The sequence below is a fragment of the Periophthalmus magnuspinnatus genome, chromosome 5 (genome assembly GCF_009829125.3).
Source record: "Periophthalmus magnuspinnatus isolate fPerMag1 chromosome 5, fPerMag1.2.pri, whole genome shotgun sequence".
NCBI lineage: Eukaryota > Metazoa > Chordata > Actinopteri > Gobiiformes > Gobiidae > Periophthalmus > Periophthalmus magnuspinnatus.
Genome location: NC_047130.1, coordinates 31,488,512 through 31,509,626, shown reverse-complemented (window position 1 = coordinate 31,509,626; position 21,115 = coordinate 31,488,512). Strand labels below are relative to the sequence as shown.

Genomic DNA, 21,115 nt, shown 5'->3' with positions numbered 1-21,115 from the left:
TCGGTCAGCCGGTGCTTTCACTGGACATGCTGAAGTCTTCATGTTGTTGTAATGTTTCCTATTCCTTGCATGACTCATGTGGGAAGCTGTATAGCACACATTTCCTTCAGGATTCACACTATCGTCTGTAATAGGCGTGACCTAAACAGTCTCTTTGTGATTATAGGATAGAAAAAGACAATAAGATACTTTCTCAAATTACGCCTTCCTACAATGCCATTGTAGGCTGCCTGTGAACCAGTGCCACTCCTGAGAATCAAGCAGAAATGCAGAGCACTATGCAGAGCACCTCTTTGCCCAAGTTTTTACGGCAAAAGGATGAATTTTCCTCCCAATACACTCGGACCTGTCGCCTGGACGTGGAAAAAAGACAAAGTGTTCTTTATGTGCTCGGTACAACTTTAAAGGCAAGTTTAAACAGGTATGTCAAATCAATGTAAAATTATTTAAAATTTCCATGTTTAAGCATATATATATTTGTATTTATTTATTTTTATGTTTTACTTTGTGCGTGCCCATATTTGTATTTGTATTTATTCAGTGTGTTTTTATGTTGCACTTTATCACCGCAGTAAGTTCCTAGTTTTTTGAACTGTGTTTACAGACGATGGCAATAAAAAGTCTTCTGATTCTGATAAAGTTGTCAACATCAGACATTTTTCTTACGCATTCCGTGGGAAAAAAAACAAGGCTTACTTTAGTCAGGTGTTTCTGCTAGAGCTAGATTACTGAAATAAACTGGGATCCATCGGTTTTTGTTTTTTCGGATTTCTTTTTCATGAGAGGGGCTGAGCAATCGCCATGCAGAAAACCACACCTGAGACCTGTGCTGTCCTGGAGAGGGCGCTGCTGTAGCCTGAACACTGTAACCTGTGCGCCTAGAACAAACACAGAGTCTATCACCAAGACAGAGGCACAGAGGCACAGAATAGTACAGAATGATGTCCTCCAAACGCACTTTAAGAGTGGACTATGGGAGAATTACAAGCGTGTTATATGTGGTCGGCACAGAGCTGGTGGTGAACCTGAACAGGTAAGTGTGAAGTGCGCAGGATCCACCCGAGCAGCTGCAGCCAGTTGTCTGGACAGGCTACGTCTGCATACTGTGCTAGTTATCCAAACAAAATAGACGTGGGTTTCATCTTTATATTGGTACCCTTCCGTTTTGAAGAAACTGATATACCAGGGGCATGCATTTTAAAGCCTGGTGTGTGAGTGATTCATTATATGGTTTCTAAAACTCCAGTACTGTAATAACAAGATGTAAAGTCATAGTTTCTAGACTTGAGCCTATTGTTAAACCAAATCCTTATGTAGGTGTGATGACATTCTGCCTTGTGGATGATAGCAGTGGTTGACCTCAGCAAAATGAATGAACTGTTTTGTTGTGGCAAACCAGTTTAACAGAGGAATCCTTGTTTTCCTTGGGCAACAATAATATGGGATTTTATTCTACTACATGCACTGAAGTGACTTTACAGTTCTTTTCTGTAACCTTCAGGGTGAATGGTAGACAAAGTTGACTTTGTGTGCATAGTTGCAGTCTAGTTTGAGTGAAGCCCTGGTGTTTACTTGACAAGTAATAAAACCTTACCTAATGCATATCTACAATGTTAATTGTACAACAAACATCTAAACTGTCTTTGCAGGAGTGCACCTCCCAAGACCAAATACTTCTCAGTGAAATGCACAGACAATGTTCAGTACATCATCAGTCCTTTGCTCCAGACCACTTCCTACCTTTCCCCTGTGCCTCTTATGGACAACTCTGTCTTACTCATCACTATGAAGGAAGCTAGTGTTCATGAGAATGACAACAAGGTAAATCAAACTGTACACTTTTCTTGTAAACTAAAACAGTTGTTCTCAAACACAAGGAGTTCAAGTACATTTCAGGGAAAAGCCAGATCATTTGGGGAAACATTTATTTATGTACCAATTTTTTAAATAAGGTTTGGCACCTTTCAAATGTTGGAGTAATTGTAAAGATTTGTATTTGCTGAATTATAAACTGTATCTATAATTAAATGAACCCTTTTAAACTTAGACTTACAGACTGACTTTATTTTGTGGGTATCCTAGCCTATTTATGTGTGCTTTCACATCTTAAAAATATGATTTGCCATATTCACCATATTCAGGAAGTTGCAGATCTCGACAACAAATTAGTTATACAGACTACAAAGCTGTTTTTAAGTCAAAAAAGCAATGAACATTATAATATAATACAATACAATATTTTAGCAACAAGTCATTGCAAATCATGTAATTACCATTAAACTAAAAGTGTGGGTCAGCAGAGGTCACAAGTAAAAGTGGGTGGGACAGAATAAGGTGGATACCTTTTTGTACCTTTGTGCACGTTGTGAAAAGACAAACATTTCAAAAAATCTTTTACATAATGTTATTGTGAGACACGTTAATGGAGGCCAATAGTTGTTATTATAGGGGTCCTCGTGACTGAAAAAGGTTAAGAACCATTGGACTAATGGATATTGCTTGTTCAGACCAATATTTACCAATACTCATATTTTTTTTCCTGTTTAGCTTTCTGTCTGGTATTATGACGCTGACAAGACTGTCTTAGACAAAGCAGTCCTGCACTTGACAGGAGTTGGTATGACCTGATAAATACAGATGTTTTTCTTCTTTATGGATTCATTTCTGGTTATTAAACTACAGGCCTGAGTTATGAACAACTCACATTGTCATACAGATATCTCCCTGGATGTGGATGCTGACAGAGATGGCTTTGTGGAAAAGAATAATCCTAATAAGGTGTGTATCAAAGAGAAATGCTCTGAGTGAATTATGCATTTATTAGACATGACTGCATTCAGTTACTTTGTTGTGAAATACACTCTAGAATACATGGAAATGGGGTCCACATGGCCATGGAGCAATCCTACTTGTCAACTGTGACGCTGAATCTCTGTACAAGAAGAGGCCAGACCACGAAAGAAATATCAAACGTCGTATGTCATCAGGTACAACCTATAACTTGTTAGATTTAGACTTTTAGACTATTCTCTGATGTTTCAGCTACAAGAGTGTTTTCTTTGCAGATGTTAAGGACATGTCTCCAATGGTGCTACGAACTAAAGGCCCAGCCAAGCTTCCAGAAGGCTACAAACTCGTACTGCATATCTGTCAAAGCGATGGAGAGAAAATCAGAGTCTTCATATCCAGTGGTAAAAGAGATAAAAACATACACACAGACAGTCTTTTATATACCTTGTAGCATTTCAATGTATTTACCACATGTTTTTTTTTTTTTATCTTTAGTGGACCACTATCCTCTGGTACTGTACAGTGCATCCCTCAGCAAGGAGATCCCATACTTGGGAAACGATGAGATCAAGTTTTATGTGGAGGGTGTTAAGTTTCCTGACAAAGATTTTGATGGTTTAATCCACATCAACCTCAGTTTGTTAGAACCAATCAGTGAAGTAAGAACTGATCTCTTCATCTCATGTAGCGATTGCATAAGTGATTGGGGTGAGACTGAACTTGTGTTTTACAGGGTATTCCTGAGACCCCCATCTTCACTGATGCTGTAGTGTTCAGAGTAGCTCCATGGATCATGACACCCAACACCCTCCGCCCTGTGGAGGTGTTTGTGTGCAGGTAAGGAATGAATAAATTATGACAAAAGATACAGTGACAAAATACACAGAACTCATTCTACCAGCCTTTTCGAACTATACAATTAACCCTGGAGAACCCAAGAACCCCTTTCATCTTTGGAAAATTATGAACAATGCATTAAATTACTGCTGTAAGTTCACTGAACACTGAAATATCCAACTTTTCAATTTGAACCCTTTATTCCCTAATTTAGGATCAGGGCCAAATTTGGCCCTTAAAGAATATAATTTATCCAAAAAGAATACAAAATGTACTTCTAGACATTCTGCAAGCTATTACTAAAAAGAACACAAAAATTTACTAAAAAAACCCCACAATTTTACAAACCGCTGGTTTGCTGAGAAGGCGATTTTGTTTGGGTGAAATAAAGTAAAACATTGGTTTAATGTATAATTTATATCGTAATAATTTACATTTAAATATTCTTAATTGATCATAATGACATAGATTAAATTGGCCAAACTAAATTGGTTTAATTTATAACAGTTAAAACATTATACATTGGTTCAATGTTTAAAATTTAATTGGGTCAATTTCAAGAAAAATTGGCATTATGGGCCAATTTAAAAATACTAAATTAAATGAACATACATAGATTAATACAATTTAAAATTCTAAATTAAATGAATGTACATTTAATGGATTAATGAGGTTCATTGGTTCAATTTACAATTTATATCGTAATCCAGTTACATCCAAAAAGTATTAGTTGTTCATAATGATATCTATTACATTGGTCTAACCTGATTCGCATTCTAAGGAAGAGTTGGTTCAAGGTGAAAATTATGTTACCTTAATATTCGACGTTAATTGAGCAAATTTAAAACAATACAAGTCCTTTATAACACATTTCAACCCTCAATATTGTTGTCCTATATTCTTAGTAAATACAGCAAAAGGTGAAGTTAAATCTGTCAACTGGACAAATCTTGTAGGAGTGAAGACGTTTCGCTGCTCATCCAAGCCCCTTCTTCAGTTCTGGTCAGATTACTGCTGGACACTGCCTTAAATCTATCTGAGGGGAGGGGCTAACCACACTGAAACTGTAAATAGCTATTGACTCCACTTTCAGCCCTTAATGACCCTGCTATTTTTGCCATTGTTGTGGATCTGAGGATGGTGTTGTACACATGTGTCACACTCAAGGCCCGCGGGCCAAATGTGGCCCTCCACATCATTTTATGTGGCCCTCCACAGGGTAAATTAAAAGGTATGATGGTCTTAAAATGTCATTTTATCTGAAAATGTTACAGAGCCATATTTTGCAAATGCTTATGCAATATTTGTAACTTCAATAAGTAATAAATACAGAAATGGTTAATTAACAAGTTAAAAAAGTAGTTACATTTATTTTACATCTGGCCCTTGGATGGCAGCCATTTTGCTGATGTGGCCCTCAGTGAAAATGTGTTTGACACCCCTGGTGTTGCAGATGGGGGAGAGATTATGTCTCAGCCCCCATTCTTGTTTAAGGAAGGATTCTCTTTCTTAACAAAAATAGCTTCTTTAACTCCTCTCTCAAACCATTTCTTTTCTCTGGCTAAGATCTGAACTTCACTGTCTTCAAAGGAGTGGTTAGTGTCTTTGAGATGGAGATGTACAGCGGACTAGGGTCCTGTGGAGCTCTCACGCTGGTGTTGGTCCATCCTCTTATGGAGTAGCTGTTTAGTTTCTCCAATGTCTCTGCACTCTTCACTACACTGAATGGAGTAGACTACATTACTTCATTTGTGACTCGGGGTTTTGTCCTTTGGGTGAACCAGTTTTTGTCTTAGTGTTTGTAGGTTTGAAAAAGACAGGAATCTCAAACTGTCTGAAAATTCTCTGAAGTTTTTTAGACACACCCACTGTGTAAGGGATGGTAACACCTTTCCCTCTAGGTTCAGATTCCCTGTCAGATTTTTTATTTATTTTTTCTAAAGTTTTACAAGGAAAACAAAAGGTACTTATGAGAAAATAAAGTTGGGTACACCAGTTTTAACACTTGGTACACTAAAGGGCTTTTTGTCATTGAAATATTTTTGATTTGATGCTCTCTCTGGAATGCATTGCATTGTCATAGTGGCAATATTTATTTGTTTTGTCTCATCTGGTGGTAAAACCTATGTCACATTGATGCCATGTGCATGTTTCCTTTGAAATTAAACTTAGGTGCAAACTAATGTTTTGCCATAATTGTGACACTTACCTCCTGAGAATTGACCAGGTGTTTGTTGTGAGTCCCTGTTCAAGTGCTTACGTGGGGAATGGGCTGTGTTGGAGGGTTGACTTGGCACAGCACATGGGCAAAGAAGACACAGTGAATGAGTTATTCATTGGGTCAATTTAACTATTGTGAACTACTATTGATTTGCACTATCCAAATTGGATGTACATAGAAAAAAATAAATACAAACACAAGTATACATTTGTATCATTAAAATTGAACAGACCAATACAATTTTGTTAAATTAAGCCAATGGCAAAAAAACAAACAAAAAACACATTGAATATGGTCAGCCATCTTGTCACTATCACTCTGGTTCATTTGAGTTCAATATTCATCTGCTAAGTGTCTCTATGCCGGGGGCCAGAAATGGCACTCTGGGCATTTGAAGTTAAATTTGACATTTTTGTGTTTGTTCATTTTGGGTAGCAGCAATTAATTGCGGCCAAATTTGACTCTGTGGGTTCTCCAGGGTTAAAAAAAAATTCATCAAGTATCTGTATCTTTTTAATTGAGGTTGTCATCCTCTGTTGTGGCTTAGAGGAAGTAATTTGTGTTAAATGGCCATTATTAAATGTCTCTATTGATTATGTTTTAAGAAATTAATATTTGAAAGTAGGGCTGCACAATGTATTGCTATCAAATTGAAATTGCAGAAGCTACACTTATTTAGATAAGAGAATGTCCTCTGTAAAGAAAAAAAAAACCCAAACAGCTTTTTATAGAAGAAATCTTGTATTTATAGTTTAGAGCTCTATCAACAGTTCTGAAATTCGTTTTATGGTATATTCTATTTTATAGAATCTTTCAGAACATCTTTCTTACATATTATCTATGTCTGTATCTTGTAGCACAAAAGATAATTACAAATTCCTGAAAGGCATGAAGAGTCTTGTAGAGAGCAGTGGCTATAAACTGAAAATTTGCCACGAGTATATGAACCGGGGAGATCGCTGGATGCAGGTACCAAAATAAGGTGTCACTTCACTTTTTTTGTTATAGTATTTTTTTTTTTATTATATCAACTCTTTATTTTATAGGATGAGCTGGAGTTTGGTTATATTGATTCTCCGCATCACGGATTTCCAGTTGTTTTGGATTCCCCTCGGGATCAGCAACTAGATGACTTTCCTTATGATGTGCTATTGGTAAATTACACCAAGAATAGATTGAGTATTTTAAATATTTTAGCTTCTCATTTTTCAATAAAATATATCCATTCCCCAGGGTCCTGACTTTGGTTATGTGACACGAGAACCAAAGAGAAAAGATGTGAGTAGTTTGGATTCTTTTGGCAATCTGGAAGTCAGTCCTCCTGTCACTGTCAATGGAAAACACTACCCTTTGGGAAGAATTATCATCGGAGTGGCCTTCCCTACGTAAGTATAAATAGCCTGTATCCCTGTATCCCTTGGTTTAGAACTATATAGATCTTTGTCCATAGTGATAATACTGTAATGTGTCCTACTGTTGTGCTGCCATACTTCTTATGTTTTTTTTGTTTATCATCAAAGAGCGTCTAAAGGACGAAATATGACAAAAATGGTCCAGGACTTCCTGTGGGCTCAAACTGTTCAAGAGCCCATTGCTTTATTTTCTGACTGGCTTGAAGTGGGCCACGTTGATGAGTTTATGTCATTTGTACCCGCCAAGGACAGAAAGGTGAATATTTAGTTTGCTCAGTATTTTGCCATAATAACCTTTAATAACTGTAAATCTGACTTCAATCTTAAATGTTGTGTTCATGACAGGGTTTCCGACTACTGCTTGCCAGTCCAGATGCAGGTTACAAACTATTTAAAAACCTGCAGAATGATGGTCATGGTGATGCCAAACTCTTTGAGGGTAGGTATATTATTCTTAATATGATCATTTTTATATGGTTTGTTTGATTCCACATTTAATTCTGTTTGAAATGACAAAGATATTCCAGATGAACCAACTATAACAGTGAATGAGATACTGGCTGATAAGATACTCCAAGATGAAAATAATTATTCTCAGGTGAGAATAATGATAATAATAATAATAATAATATACTACTAGTTCTACTACTGCTACTATTACTATACTACTACTACTACTACTACTACTACTGCTACTATTACTCTACTACTACTACTACTACTACTACTACTACTACTACTACTACTACTACTAATAATAATAATAATAATAATAATAATAATAATATTATTATTATTATTATTATTATTATTATTATACAGCAGTAAATTCAGAATCAACATTTGCACAGTCACGTTCTGTGTTGTAATCCGGGTGCTTGTTTAGAGCTGCATTGACTGGAACAGAGATGTGCTGAAGAGGGAGCTGGGTCTGGATGACGAGGACATTATTGATCTGCCCGTCCTGTTTAAGTTAGTGGAGGATGGTGGTCAGTACAGAGCGCTGGCCTATTACCCAGACATGGTAAGTTTTCAGGAAGTTTGTAAAATGAGATTAACCAGTTTTGTCACTGATATTCACTAATATACACACTAATACACACTTAAGAAGGTTCTAAGTAGTGCTAAAAGAAGAAATTGGAGTGAGACCAAAAAAAAAATTTGAGTAAGCAATTTATGGCAAACAATCATTACACTGAAATAGGCTGTTCATCAGCTGATCCAAAGTTTAGGACAACAGCCTTTAAAAGACCAAATCTTTGCAAAAATGTGGATTCATTGTCATTTTCTGTCAAGTATCCACACTGTCACGAATTTCCTGATGGCAAAGGCAAAAAAGCTTTCTCTCTTTGAACATGGTCAGATCATTGAGCTGCACCAGCATGGATTCTCACAGCGTTGTATTGCTGCTGAGGTTAGACACAGTAAGTAAGTCATTTTACACTTCTTAAAAGATCCTGAGGTTTATGGGAAAAAAGTCAAGTGGTAGACCCAAAAAAAACTTCACTGGCCCTGAGCTGGAGGAACCCACTGCCTGTCCGTCAAGACATGGGAGGATCCTTGGCCCAAATTAAGCTTGTCACTGGTATCAAATGCAGTCCCATAACCATTAGACGGCATCTGCGAGAGAATGGTTTTAATAACAAAAAACGTCTTCAAAGATCTCGTCTATTTCAGTGGCACATTTGGAGTTTGCACAAGAGCACCAAACATGGGACATTGAAAGGTGGAAGAAAGTTTTATTCTCTCTTGACTGTCTTGATGGCTTCCAACATTACTGGCATGAACATTTGGGGTTGAATGGCAAGGTGCGTTTACAAAAATGGACACCATTTCCAGACAGTGGATGCCCTCCATGAAGCCATCTTCACCACTTGGAGCAACATTCCCACTAGCCTCCTGGAAACACTAGCATCAAGCATGCCAAAACCAGTTTTTCAGCTGGTTGTAAAATTTTAATCAGGAGTCTATGTAAATATGTTTGAACAAAAGTATAACCTGTTAACTTTTTTCCATAAATATAACTTTTTTTAAAACTTGATTTATATTCCAAATCCACTTAATTTATATAATACCTTTAAACAGTATACCAAGGAACACTAGAGTGCTTTGAGGTACGGCAAGGTGAGCCAATTCGAGTTAACAGATTCACACATGGATTTAACTATTGCTATTGCCAGACACAAAGACAAGGCAATGATAGTGATATTATATACCATTTATAGTATCTTATAGTCCTAAAATAATGAAGCCAGTAAAAATAAAACTATAAAATAGCAGTAAAGAAATTAAACCAATAAAATAAATTAAAAATAAACAAAAGACACAGAGGACCACACAACTCATGCAGTGTCAAAAGAATGAGAATAAAGTGGGTTTGAGACAAGGCTTATAGAACACTCCACTGAGGGGAGCTTATATATCTAGATTTTGGTTCGCAGTTTGGTAATGTTATAAAACGTTATCTGACTGATTATTACCTCGTGTCTTTCAGGTGAACATGATAGTCCTGGGGGAAAACCTGGGCATCCCAAAGCCCTTCGGCCCAAAAGTGAATGGGGTTTGTGCTCTGGAGCAGGAGATGGTCTCTCTGATGGGGAACCTGGGCCTGACCTGTACTTTCATTGATGATTTTACATCTTACCATAAACTAATGGGAGAGGTGCACTGTGGTTCCAATGTCCGCAGATCTCCCTTTGACTTCAAATGGTGGAACATGGAGATGTGAAAAGCTTTTTAATTACCTCTTAGTTTGTTGGTTGTTAATGGTTTTTAAGAGTCCAGCCCAGATGATTAAATGATGAAGCAAGACCCTGTTACCATGGAACAGAAAATATTAGCATAAAAGCAAAAATCTACTGGAGAGCTACTGTAAATGCACACTAGAGGGCAGTCTCATTGTTCAACCTTGTTACCACACCAATATCCTGCTCATTTCTACCATCTTACAACTGTGATACAATTTGTTTTTACATTTTTCTGTAATGAAAGAGGAAGATTTTATTGATCAAAATAGTTCCTGAAGCATAACATGTTAGATATCTGTTACAAGTCACAAGAGGCTGGTTACATTAGTCATGTCTGAATGTGTCTGTACTAACTTTAAAAGAAACAAGCTATTTTGTTTGTTGGTATATTTGCAACTACATACTACATAGATCAATAAATGTGCAACTATTGCTCATTCGGTTTTGTATTGTACCAATCTCATCTTGTTTATTAAATCTTTACGCTTGCTTTATTTACAAACATTACATTTTGTCTTTTGAACAAGGGCTTAAGCAGACTGTTTACAAGAACAGAGATACAATCATTTGAACCAAGCACATAGAAGATTTTCTCCCAGTCTCGTTTGGATAGGTGCTGGCAAACAGTGCAAGCACAGACAGGAATGGATGACACAGATGTGCTCACAACACAGAGAGGGCGTAGTCAACTCAACCCTATCAGTTTAGAGAAAGAAAAAAATTTGATCCTTCAAGGCAGTACTTATAAAAATATCAGTCAACATGGCTAAGTTTGCAGTATCCTCTCATTGTGGTAAATTACACATTAAAATAAAACTAATCTTATAGTAAAACAAAAGTAGGACATTTCCACAATACTACAGCAGTTATGTCAATAGATTTGTACAAATATTTCCATGTCTGTCTATATTTTTTTTTTTTACATTCAAAACCAGCAATGGTCTTCCTTTAACAGCAGCTCACCATCGGAAGAAAGGCCTCCTCCCACAAGTCACAGTGTATTTCATATTCCCATTTGCTTAGCCTTTTAAAACCACTGGAAATCTGTAGTGCTTATTCCACATACATATATTACACATATAATACAAATAAATTAGATAAAAGAAACATGGCTCTCTGAATCTGAGAATGAGCTGGTTTTCAAGTCACACAGACAAAGGTCAATGTAAGCATGGCATCAGTGCACAGACGAGAGGTTTTTGGCAAGCAACAGTTTTATCCATGCACCAGTACATAGACGTTAAAACAACAAGCAGTGTGTGTGGAGCCAAGGGAGTAAAAAAATAATAATTAAAAAACAGTGGGCCTCATTCATCATTTAGTCAATTTCTAAATTATTAATAAATGCAAATTTGCCAAGACATTTAGCAATGTAAAGAAAACTACATATTTAAGGCATTTTGGGGGGTGTTCGGCTGCATGTCTGCCTACAGTAGACCATGTGCTATTTTAGTATACGTTTGTAATGGAATATACATGATTTTATTTGTCACTTATGTCAGAATTTGTAAGTGGAATAATAATTTACTAACTTTTTTTCGATATGAATATGATTAACGTCAATTGTTTAAATGGTGAATGCCGCCCTTATGCCAACTTGAGACCACAAGGCACACAACACAGAGTAGATAGAACTAACATTAAATAAGTTTCACTTGTAATTTGACATAGACACCCATGTGCTCATATTATTGTACAAACAGTAACACAGGCAGTGCTCGGTCGCGGTTGAACTTGTTACAACTGAAAAGGCTATGGCAGCACATTGTGACAGTGACTACATTTACTTTAAGAACAACTGATGTAGGTGACATAGACTTGAATTTGAGTAGGACTATTCTCTCTACTCGCCCAATATTTAACGTATAGAAGAATTAATAGTGTACAAACTCAGTACTAAAATAAAAACAGTTATTTAAAGACACAAGTTTACGGTTTGGCCCAGTGGACAGTGGAGTTCAGTAGTGTTACATGGAGTGGCCTTTCTTTTTCAAGTCTGTAAAGGGATCCACATGGAGCTAATGGGAGGGGTGAGTCAGGCTACACCCACATGAATGTCAGTCTTCTGGTCTGGTGTCGAACTCGGCTCCCATGTATCAGTGGCGGCCAACGTTTGCCCTAGGCTTGTAGTTCCTTGTCAGGAATGCTGAGGAGAGCAGACAATTGAAGGTTTACATAAAACAACAGGTAAATTATACATTGCGTTACATTTTTACTAACCCAAAGCAGCATTGTTAGAAGTAGATGGTTAACAATTCTGCAAATAAAATAAAATAATAATTGGAGAAAACAATTAGTCTAGTTGTTTTAAGTTCAAACTAAAATAATAATTCATTCAGAAAAGCTCTATTTTGTTGTTTGTAGCCAGTAGATGGCAGTAAAGTACCATGTTTTAATACTTTTATATTTTACAAACACCCTACAATCAAGTAGAATGTTATGGTGATGTTTCAGAATTTCAACTGAAAGATATATTTTTATGTTGTGTTATATGCATTATCTGGAGAAACAACAATTATGAATGTTTTGTATAATAATAGGAGCTATCATCCAAGTGCATGAAGTACAAAAAAACATTATACAATTCATAGGTCTCAGCTTCTTGTTATAGACAGCATTTTGAGGAATTTTTCTTATTAAAAAGATATACTGTTTAGTTTTCAATTGTTAACTGTCCTATGTTTTCCTGATTCTGAAAGCCATCGATATTATTTTGTATATTTGAATAAGGTTAGCTCACCGAGGAGGACCTGTGCTGCAGTAAGGGTCGTTCTGTCTTAGCCCAGCCGTCTGTCCCTTTAGGCTCTGACCCTTTGAGCGCATCCTGGTGCTGCTGAAGACGAGCGGCTGCTGAGGAAGAACACAGCAACAGATGTGTGACTGTCAGGAAGAATAAACTCAACCACACAACACTTATAGCAACTACTGCACAAAACAGATAACCCCTATACAACAAATGATGTTCTAGTGTGACCCCCTATACAACAAATGATGTTCTAGTGTTAATCATTGGTGATGAAGACAGGAAGTTGTTTTTTAAGCTCTTGAACCAGTCTATAGTTCATAAACATCTATCTACTAACACTCAAATTATGTAAATGTTACTAGGTCAAGGATGCACTGTGTAACTTTTCTGGTGGAGGGCCCGTTACTCTGCCTCCTGCTTGTCTCCATGGGGATGTTTTTGCTTTGCCTACAATTTCCCACAGTATGACTTTAAAAAAACATGAGGACACATGTCAGTTTTATGGAGAGGTGATCCAGCTCACAGTACGAATGCATGTTTTCCAATGCAATAAAACTGTAAAATCATAAATATCTTGTGCAATATACATACATTTAATGCTATACTATGGAATATTCCAGGAAATATATTGTATAACTTCTCTGGTGGGGGATCCCCACCAAGAAGTTATACAGTTTTCACTTAAAGATATCTTAGCAACACAATCTACCCCACCGTCAGACGCTCAAAACTTTTTATCCTAACAAGTTAATTCCTTTTGGGAGCTCCTGTACGAATTACACTGACAGAGGAGCCTTGTCCCATATAGACTGTTCCTAGATAGCCTGCATTTGAGAAAGCTTTTCCAGGTACACAATGCTTTAGGCAATCGTAGACCTAGAAACATAAGACGACTAAAGTCACCTGAAAAATTCCCCTGGTTGATACTGGACAGGCTGTCGTCAAACCCGGAGCCCAGAGAGTCCCTCTTGAGTGGCGTTACACAAGATACACTTTCCTGAAACAAGTATGAGGACAGCATGAATTTTCTTGCCCTTTTTGAAAGAAATCCCTAACAACGACAAGCAATTTGCTGCCTGACAGACATAATCACAGATACCGCTGCGCTCTGAGAATATATTTGCATTTTCATTCATATCCTTCTTTTTTTCAATTTTTCCAGATGTCAAATGTTGTAGAAATGTAAAATCATAAATATTCATTGGACAGCAACAGATGTGACATGTTCCGGTTTGCATCTAATCCATCAAACTGCACCACATGCTTACTCTAAATACATAGGTCAAAACAGCAAACACAAGCAGCAGGTATCTGAGCTAAAGATGCTAAATAGATATGGCTGGTGTCCTTACACAGTGCATAATACAACAGTGCATCTGTACAAATCCTACCATGCCTGTGTCGTACTCCTCCTCCCCCTCGTTCTCCTCCACCACACTGGCGAAGCTACTGGCATTAGAGGATGAGCGGGACAGGTCCTGGTGCTCTGGGATAGATGGAGCTCTGCAACACATGTTCAGACTACACATCTGGGTCATCCAAATCCCAGCAAGGAATACTTGTCTCATTATGTAAAGTTTATCATCTGATACAATATTGCTGGGAAGTAAAAAATATGCTTCTCTGTTTGAGTTTAAAACACTGGATTCAAGCCCAGTCCACTAATATTTTCATGGGCTGCTGGTCTACACTAAATCAACTGGCTGATTGAAAATGGCTATCAGATTCTACAATGTTGTAATGTTTGTGAATAAACCCTAGAACTAAAAAAAGCATTTTAACTATACTTATTTTATCTGCCTCCATCTGTGTTAAATATTCTTTGCCTAATAGAATTTTGCAATGTCATCTGAAACCCAGCAACTCCATCCTTTGCTATGTGTGACTTTATTAGCATACATATATTTTGTGAATGTGATATCACAGGGTTGCTAGCTGGCTGTCTTGTTATTTCAAACAATCCTCTCCAGCCTCATTGCTCCCCCTTCACCAGTGCCCTTTCCCACTCACCTGTTCTTGGTGGCAGGAAACTCTGGGGAGCTGTGATTGGATGAGTTGTCCGATCTGTTTTCCTGTGACAAATGGCTGTTGTCTGGTGTCCTTTGGGTGCTGGGTGACACCTCACGGCTAGAGTAGGGACAAACAAAGGGTGAAATGAGGGCAAAAATATGCACAACTATTTTAGTGTAGATGTGAAAAGATAACTTTATTTAACAATCTCATTTATAATGTTGTTTTATGGAATATTCACAAATGGTCAATCTGGACTCAAAAGTGGGATGCAGGAATGTGGAATATTAGTTGTATTTATATTATTTCATATGTGTGTGTGTGTGTGTGGGGGGGTGCGTGTGTGTGCATGTATATATATATATATATATATATATATATATATATATATATATATATATATATATATATATGTTTATATATATAGTGAACTTGTCTTTAAGGACATTGGAAATGATTAGGTTCTAAGTCAGTTCAGTTGGGAACCGCAGTTTTACAGAATATTGATGTTTAATGTTTAGCTAGCTGTGGGTGCAGGTACAGAATATACACTCAAAAACCTTGACTTTAAATAGTTGCATAGATAACCAATTTACTAAAACTACTTTCAACTAATATCAAATATTCCAATGAAAATGTGTGATAGCACATTTATTTAAAATTAGCATTGAGCGTGGGTGTCTTACTTCAACTTTCATATACACCGCCTTGCCCAAAAAAAAGTCACCACCTAGATTTAACTAAGCAAATAGATATGAGCCTCCTCCAGTTGGTCAGGTCTAGGTTCAGCAACAGTCTGTGCTCAAAGAATGAGGTCAGCTGACACCTGAATATACTGAATGACCAGGTTATTCCATCAGTGGATTTTTTCTTCCCTGATGGCACGGGCATATTCCAAGATGACAATGCCAGGATTCATCGGGCTCAAATTGTGACAGAGTGGTTCAGGAGCATGAGACATCATTTTCACACATGGATTGTCCACCACAGAGTCCAGACGTTAACCCCAATGAGAATTTTTGGGATGTGTTGGAGAAGGGTTTGTGCAGCGGTCAGACTCAATCATCAATGCAACATCTTGGTGATAAAATAATGTAACACTGGATGGAAATAAATCTTGTGACATTGCAGAAGCAAAATCGAAACAATGCCACAGTGAATGTGTGCCATAATCAAAGCTAAAGGTGGTCCAACCAAATATTAGAGTGTGTGACCTTTTTTTTGGTGGTGACTTTTTTTGGCCAGGCAAATAGACAGAGACAGAGCTCATTTAGCTTCATCAAGTGCTGTACTCTCACCTTCTCTCCTGGACTTCCTGGATGTTTTCAATGCCAATGGCACTGCTGCGGCGCGAGCTGAAAGGACCCGACTTCTTTCTGGTTGGGCTCTTTCCAGGAATGATCAATGACTGACGGTAGAATGGGAGAAGAATAATCAGACATGGACAACAAACTGTTGACATAAGTACATTGACTACAGATACAAAATACCAATTGGTCAAGTCTTTACTGTAACATATAAATACAACATTTGATCTTTTGATTCATTTATTTCAGTAGTTTTAGTTTAGTTAAAGCAGTCAGACTTCAAGGTTAAAATGCCATTTTGCTACTGTGAATGAATCATGAATGAGATACTTTAAAGCAAAGGGATTTTGAACATTTTCTTATGTAAGTAGGCCTAGTTCCTGAAAAATACAAGAAAAAAGGCAGAATAATGCTTGAGCCTAGAGTCTAAAAATGGATAAAATAGGAATAGGAATGATAGTGTAAAAATGAAGCATTTGAAGGACTTGGTTCCTATCGTGTTTTTTCTTTTACCACTTATCATAGCTGACTGGAGTGTATTTCAGAAACTACAGGATCGCTACATTAGGTACATCCTGGGCATTGTACATAGCCCTGTCACAATAACACATTTTAAAAGTGTGATATATATTGCTCCTGAAAATACCACAATAAACAATATAATTCAAACTAATTTATGCCACTGGCAGGATAAAGTCAATAAAAACATGAGCTGCAACAAATAGCACAATGAAAGACTACAAGTTTATTATTGGACTCTCTACAACTCATAACATGCATCTACAAAAAGTAGCAAAATCTCTGACATGTAAATATTGAGACCCAAAAAGTAGTGTTCCATATCTAATTTCCTGAACGATAGGTCACTGTAGTAGTTATTGTGGCAGGTCTAATATCATGCCTGTGTTTTCACAATAAGCTATTTAAAACATGTTTATTTTTGAAAGCAAAATTTAAGTCACAATTTCAACTTCCCTAACAGAAAACTAAATGTGTCAGTGCTGAACAAATGAACGAAATGAATGGATACAGGATGAAGCCTTCAGTTAAAACATTTAGAACCACTTTATAATAATTACTCCTCTTCATAAAGGATAAACAAAGACTTCAGGCTTGTTGTAATTGTTCAGGCTTAGTAACTACAATCAATTAAGTAGTCATTAAGCCTGAATCATTCTTAAGACACTTTATTCTATTTTGGACACACACCAAAGTGTTGGACATAACCACAGGAAGTAAAACATTTGAAAAATTTATAAAAAGGTAAAAATATACATGAACCTCTTCTATTGTTCCTATCCCTATGGCACTGCCTCGACGTCCGTATTTACTGGGGCTTTTGCCTGGGACAAGCAATGACTGAGCCACACAAGACATGGTGGGAGAAGCAGAGAGAGGGAGAAAACAAGAGCAGAGGCAGGAGATGAAAGATAGAAAAAAGCCAGGGGTAGAGAGGGGGAAGAAAAAGATAAATACATCATAAGATCTCAAGCGCACAGCTCAATGGGAATAAACAGCAAGGTGCAAAAGGCTGGAGGTTTTGGACATGACATTGAGGGGACAGCAAGGAGCTTCAGTGGGGAGTATGAGAGCAGGCTGCAGGCTAACACAGGAGGCTAGGAGAGAGAACAGAGAGGGAAAAGTGCCAAGCATGTCAGCCGCAGGGAGACAAGTCTCTTTAGTGATGCATTAAGAGGAGGACAAGCCAAAGAGGAACATGACAAAACACAAGCTAAAAACTTTAGGAATGGGGTTAAGTCACTCAAAATCAACAATACTTTTAGCAGTATGCACATAAAAATCATCTCAAGTATTTGTTCCCCAGTCTGCAAGTGCTTCTGGTCTTTGTAGTCATTTTGAGTTAAGGGTATGGTATGTAGTTTGTACGCTTACTGGTTTATAAAATGAACTGCAATCGCAAATTAAACTGGGTTGCTAGTGCTTTAGCCTTTACATTTACTGATTCTCAGTTTATGGACAGGCCATGTCTCATGTGAAAGCTCAGAACCTCCAAAATTCACTGACAAGAGCTGCGGAGGCTGCACTAGCACTGATAAATAGTTGGCTGCAGGTGCTGAGGTTTAGGTAGTGAGTATACAGATCAGAGAGAGGCATTTTAAATTTAAACCAAATGGACTGAGAACACGCAACCCAAATGAGAGACTCATCTAAGACTTACTCTGCTTTCTGATTGGACATGCCTCTTGAAAACACACGCACACAACTTCAATTTAAATGTTTTTTTTTGTAATTAAGAAGGCAGCATTACAATTGCTATTAAAATACATTTGAATTAAACATGGTTACCTTGAATCAAGCACATCTACATAATGAGTATTTGTGTGTAAATTAACCCCATGACATGACACCAGCTGGGCAGAAGGCTACTTACTGTCTGATCTTGTGTCATGCACACTCCTCAGCCACACATGCACAAGGAAGCATAGAAGGTTACAAGAGAGGTACAAGCAGGACAGAAGAGAGGGAGTCTGGGTAATCAAACAACTCGCTCACTTTAATTAGATGTTTGAACTCATTAATAGAACACAAATCTTCAAATTCAAGAGGCACTTCTTTTAACAAAAAGTACTATTTAGTCTCCTGTATCAATGCGGCTAATGTAGATGTGGTAATTTGAACAGATGAGCATGAATGGAAACGGAGGTGTGAATGACAGTGTTAAGTAGTTTAGACGTAAGTGCAAAACAAAGTCAAAAATCCTTTAAATCTTTTGAAATTGAATCAAAGTCAGCTTGGAGTTATTGATGTGGGTAGTACTGAGTTACATTTACTCAAGTCCAGCTCCTTCTTCAGTAATATATATTTTGAACTATAACAATACTAGTACTAGTTAATTGGTTACTCTACTGTGAGTGAATCTACAAGTGACAAACGCTTCACAATGATTTGACATTTATGTTTCTTGCAACTCTCCTTCAGATATGATTTTGTCAGATATTATTTCATGTTTCTCATGTTTGTGATCTATCCTTTGACAATACCAGACTTTGTGCAATATGATTATTTAATGTTTTGTCCTTCCATTTATATAAACTTTAAGCTATAAATCAGATGTTATGTCCTAACAGTTACTCTTACTTGAGTAGACATTTCCCCACATATTTTTTAGAGTAATATTATTTTGAAGTAACGGTACTTACTTTTATGGTACAATTTTACGCTTTAAGCTGCTCTACCCACCTCGGGATACTATCAGAACTGACACAGACTAATAAATGTATGACCAGTTGGACTTGATGTGGACCAAAACAGAGCTACTTACAATGCCTGGGGTTTTGGGGCTCTCTGCGGCATTATGAGTAAAGCTGCCACTGTGACTAGTGGAGACTGTGTGGGACTTCTTGTTACTGAGGCCCATGGCATCCATAGACTGGCTTCTGCTGCGGATGACCCGCTGCAGGGAGAGATGAGGAGACACTGTCAGTGCACTCTCTGTCTGTGGAGGAGCTCTATGTACTAGGGGAGTCAAAAGAATCAACACCTAGATACTTATAGAATATGGACACTATGTCCCCCTCTATTTGTTCTCAGAAGCTATGAGATATTTAGGATTGAAGTTGTGACCATTCATATAGCATGAAACGGAGAAATGTGTTTTTGCTTACCTGTACCTAAAAATACACCAAATCCTGCACAATCTTGATAAATGTACAGAAGGTATTCAGGCACAAGAATATATAAATAACTCAGTTTTGACCAAAAAAACAAAAACAAAAAAAAAAGCCCAAAAAACGTCATATAGGCAAACTTTTTTTTAGAATAGTCTGCAACTACACTGCCTGGCCAAAAAAAAAAAAAAGTCACCACCTGGATTTAACTAAGCAAATAGGTCCGAGCCTCCTCTAGTTGGTCAGGTCTAGGTTCAGCAACAGTCTGTGCTCAAAGAATGAGGTCAGCTGACACCTGAATATACTGAATGACCAGGTTATTCCATCAATGGAATAACTCAAATAGTGGCTTTGTGCAGGGGTCAGACTCGACCATCATCAATGCAAGATCTTGGTGAAAAATTAATGCAACACTGGATGGAAACAAATCTTGTGACATTGCAGAAGCGAAATCGAAGCAATGCCACAGTGAATGTGTGATGTGTGTGATTAGAATGCGTGACCTTTTTTTTTGGTGCTGACATTTTTTTGGCCAGGCAGTGTATATAAGAAGTACTATTACAATACATGATAATATTTTAAATTAAAAAAGCGTTTTTCTTTTTTAGTATCGCCGTTTTATGAAAATTGGCATTTCAAGCCTTGTCCCTAGTATCTAAATAGTTAGAATTTTTAGTATTGTGAAAAAAGTATAATAGTCATACTTTGAAGGCATCATAGAGTTCATTTTTACAGTTCTGCTGAACCGGTATTGACCTCGGGGAGGGTTTTGTCGACTAGACAGATACAAAATTTATCCCAAAAGTTTGTGACAGTTTGTAGTGACATATTTCATTTAGACGGGTCCTGGTGTTTGTGAGCTTGTTCCACACTGATGAGGTGATGTTGCTGCCTGTATATCATGACAGGTACTGGCCAGAGGAAATGTGCTACAACTACACTGTCACCATTGTTAATAGTGCAAGTTGTCAATGAGGCAAGAGCTAATGTAATTTAAGAATAATATTTAGTTGTTAATCTATACATTTGGATATATATAAAAAAGTGAAAAAACTAGGCTAACTAACAAGCACTGTAAGAATGAAAGAAAGTGATAAAGATAAAGCTTGATAAAGATATTTACACTGCCTACAAAAATAGTAAAGCTGTGTAATGAGGAAAATGGTGTACAGCGGCAGCATACCACATGTACATAACAAGAACAAAACATCAAAACATGCAGAGCAAATGACACAGATTTCAGTTATGTTTATGTTTAAGTGCAAGAGATTTCAGAGATGACAGAGTGAGTGAGTCAGAGGAGGAGCGACATTACAGGGAGATGCAGCCCGGGGGGAGAAGGCACAGCACATCTCCATAATGAGGGTCATTAAAGCACTCATCACACACACACAACCCCAGCTCCTGCCTTCTCTG

At 37.3% G+C, this 21,115-nt stretch overlaps 2 protein-coding genes across 8 annotated transcripts in view; one reads left to right on the top strand and one right to left on the bottom strand.

The window, feature by feature from the left end:
* The first annotated feature begins 224 nt into the window (after positions 1–224).
* padi2 (peptidyl arginine deiminase, type II) lies at positions 225–10,329 on the top strand. The gene is made up of 16 exons (XM_055222165.1): positions 225–421; positions 1,650–1,821; positions 2,548–2,617; positions 2,717–2,778; positions 2,867–2,987; positions 3,066–3,191; positions 3,286–3,449; positions 3,524–3,627; positions 6,706–6,817; positions 6,895–7,002; positions 7,082–7,233; positions 7,369–7,516; positions 7,606–7,699; positions 7,779–7,858; positions 8,147–8,284; positions 9,755–10,329. Exons 1-16 carry the CDS (start codon positions 267–269, stop codon positions 9,986–9,988), a joined length of 2,040 nt encoding a protein of 679 aa, XP_055078140.1. The 5' UTR covers positions 225–266; the 3' UTR covers positions 9,989–10,329.
* Positions 10,330–10,446: 117 nt separating this feature from the next.
* Positions 10,447–21,115, bottom strand: part of rap1gapb (RAP1 GTPase activating protein b) — a 68,441-nt gene continuing 57,772 nt past the window's right edge. For 2 of the 7 annotated variants that reach the window (XM_055222158.1, XM_055222161.1), the window contains 7 exons: positions 19,354–19,485; positions 16,062–16,171; positions 14,764–14,880; positions 14,145–14,274; positions 13,657–13,750; positions 12,748–12,857; positions 10,454–12,153 (listed from right to left, as the gene is read on the bottom strand). In XM_055222158.1, the coding sequence (XP_055078133.1) occupies positions 12,145–12,153; positions 12,748–12,857; positions 13,657–13,750; positions 14,145–14,274; positions 14,764–14,880; positions 16,062–16,171; positions 19,354–19,485 (702 nt within the window). In that variant the 3' untranslated portion in view covers positions 10,454–12,144. Of the gene's footprint in view, positions 12,154–12,227; positions 12,265–12,747; positions 12,858–13,656; positions 13,751–14,144; positions 14,275–14,763; positions 14,881–16,061; positions 16,172–19,353; positions 19,486–21,115 lie in introns of all 7 variants that reach the window. The other 5 variants (XM_055222162.1, XM_055222164.1, XM_055222159.1 and 2 more) reach the window with 4 other exon arrangements.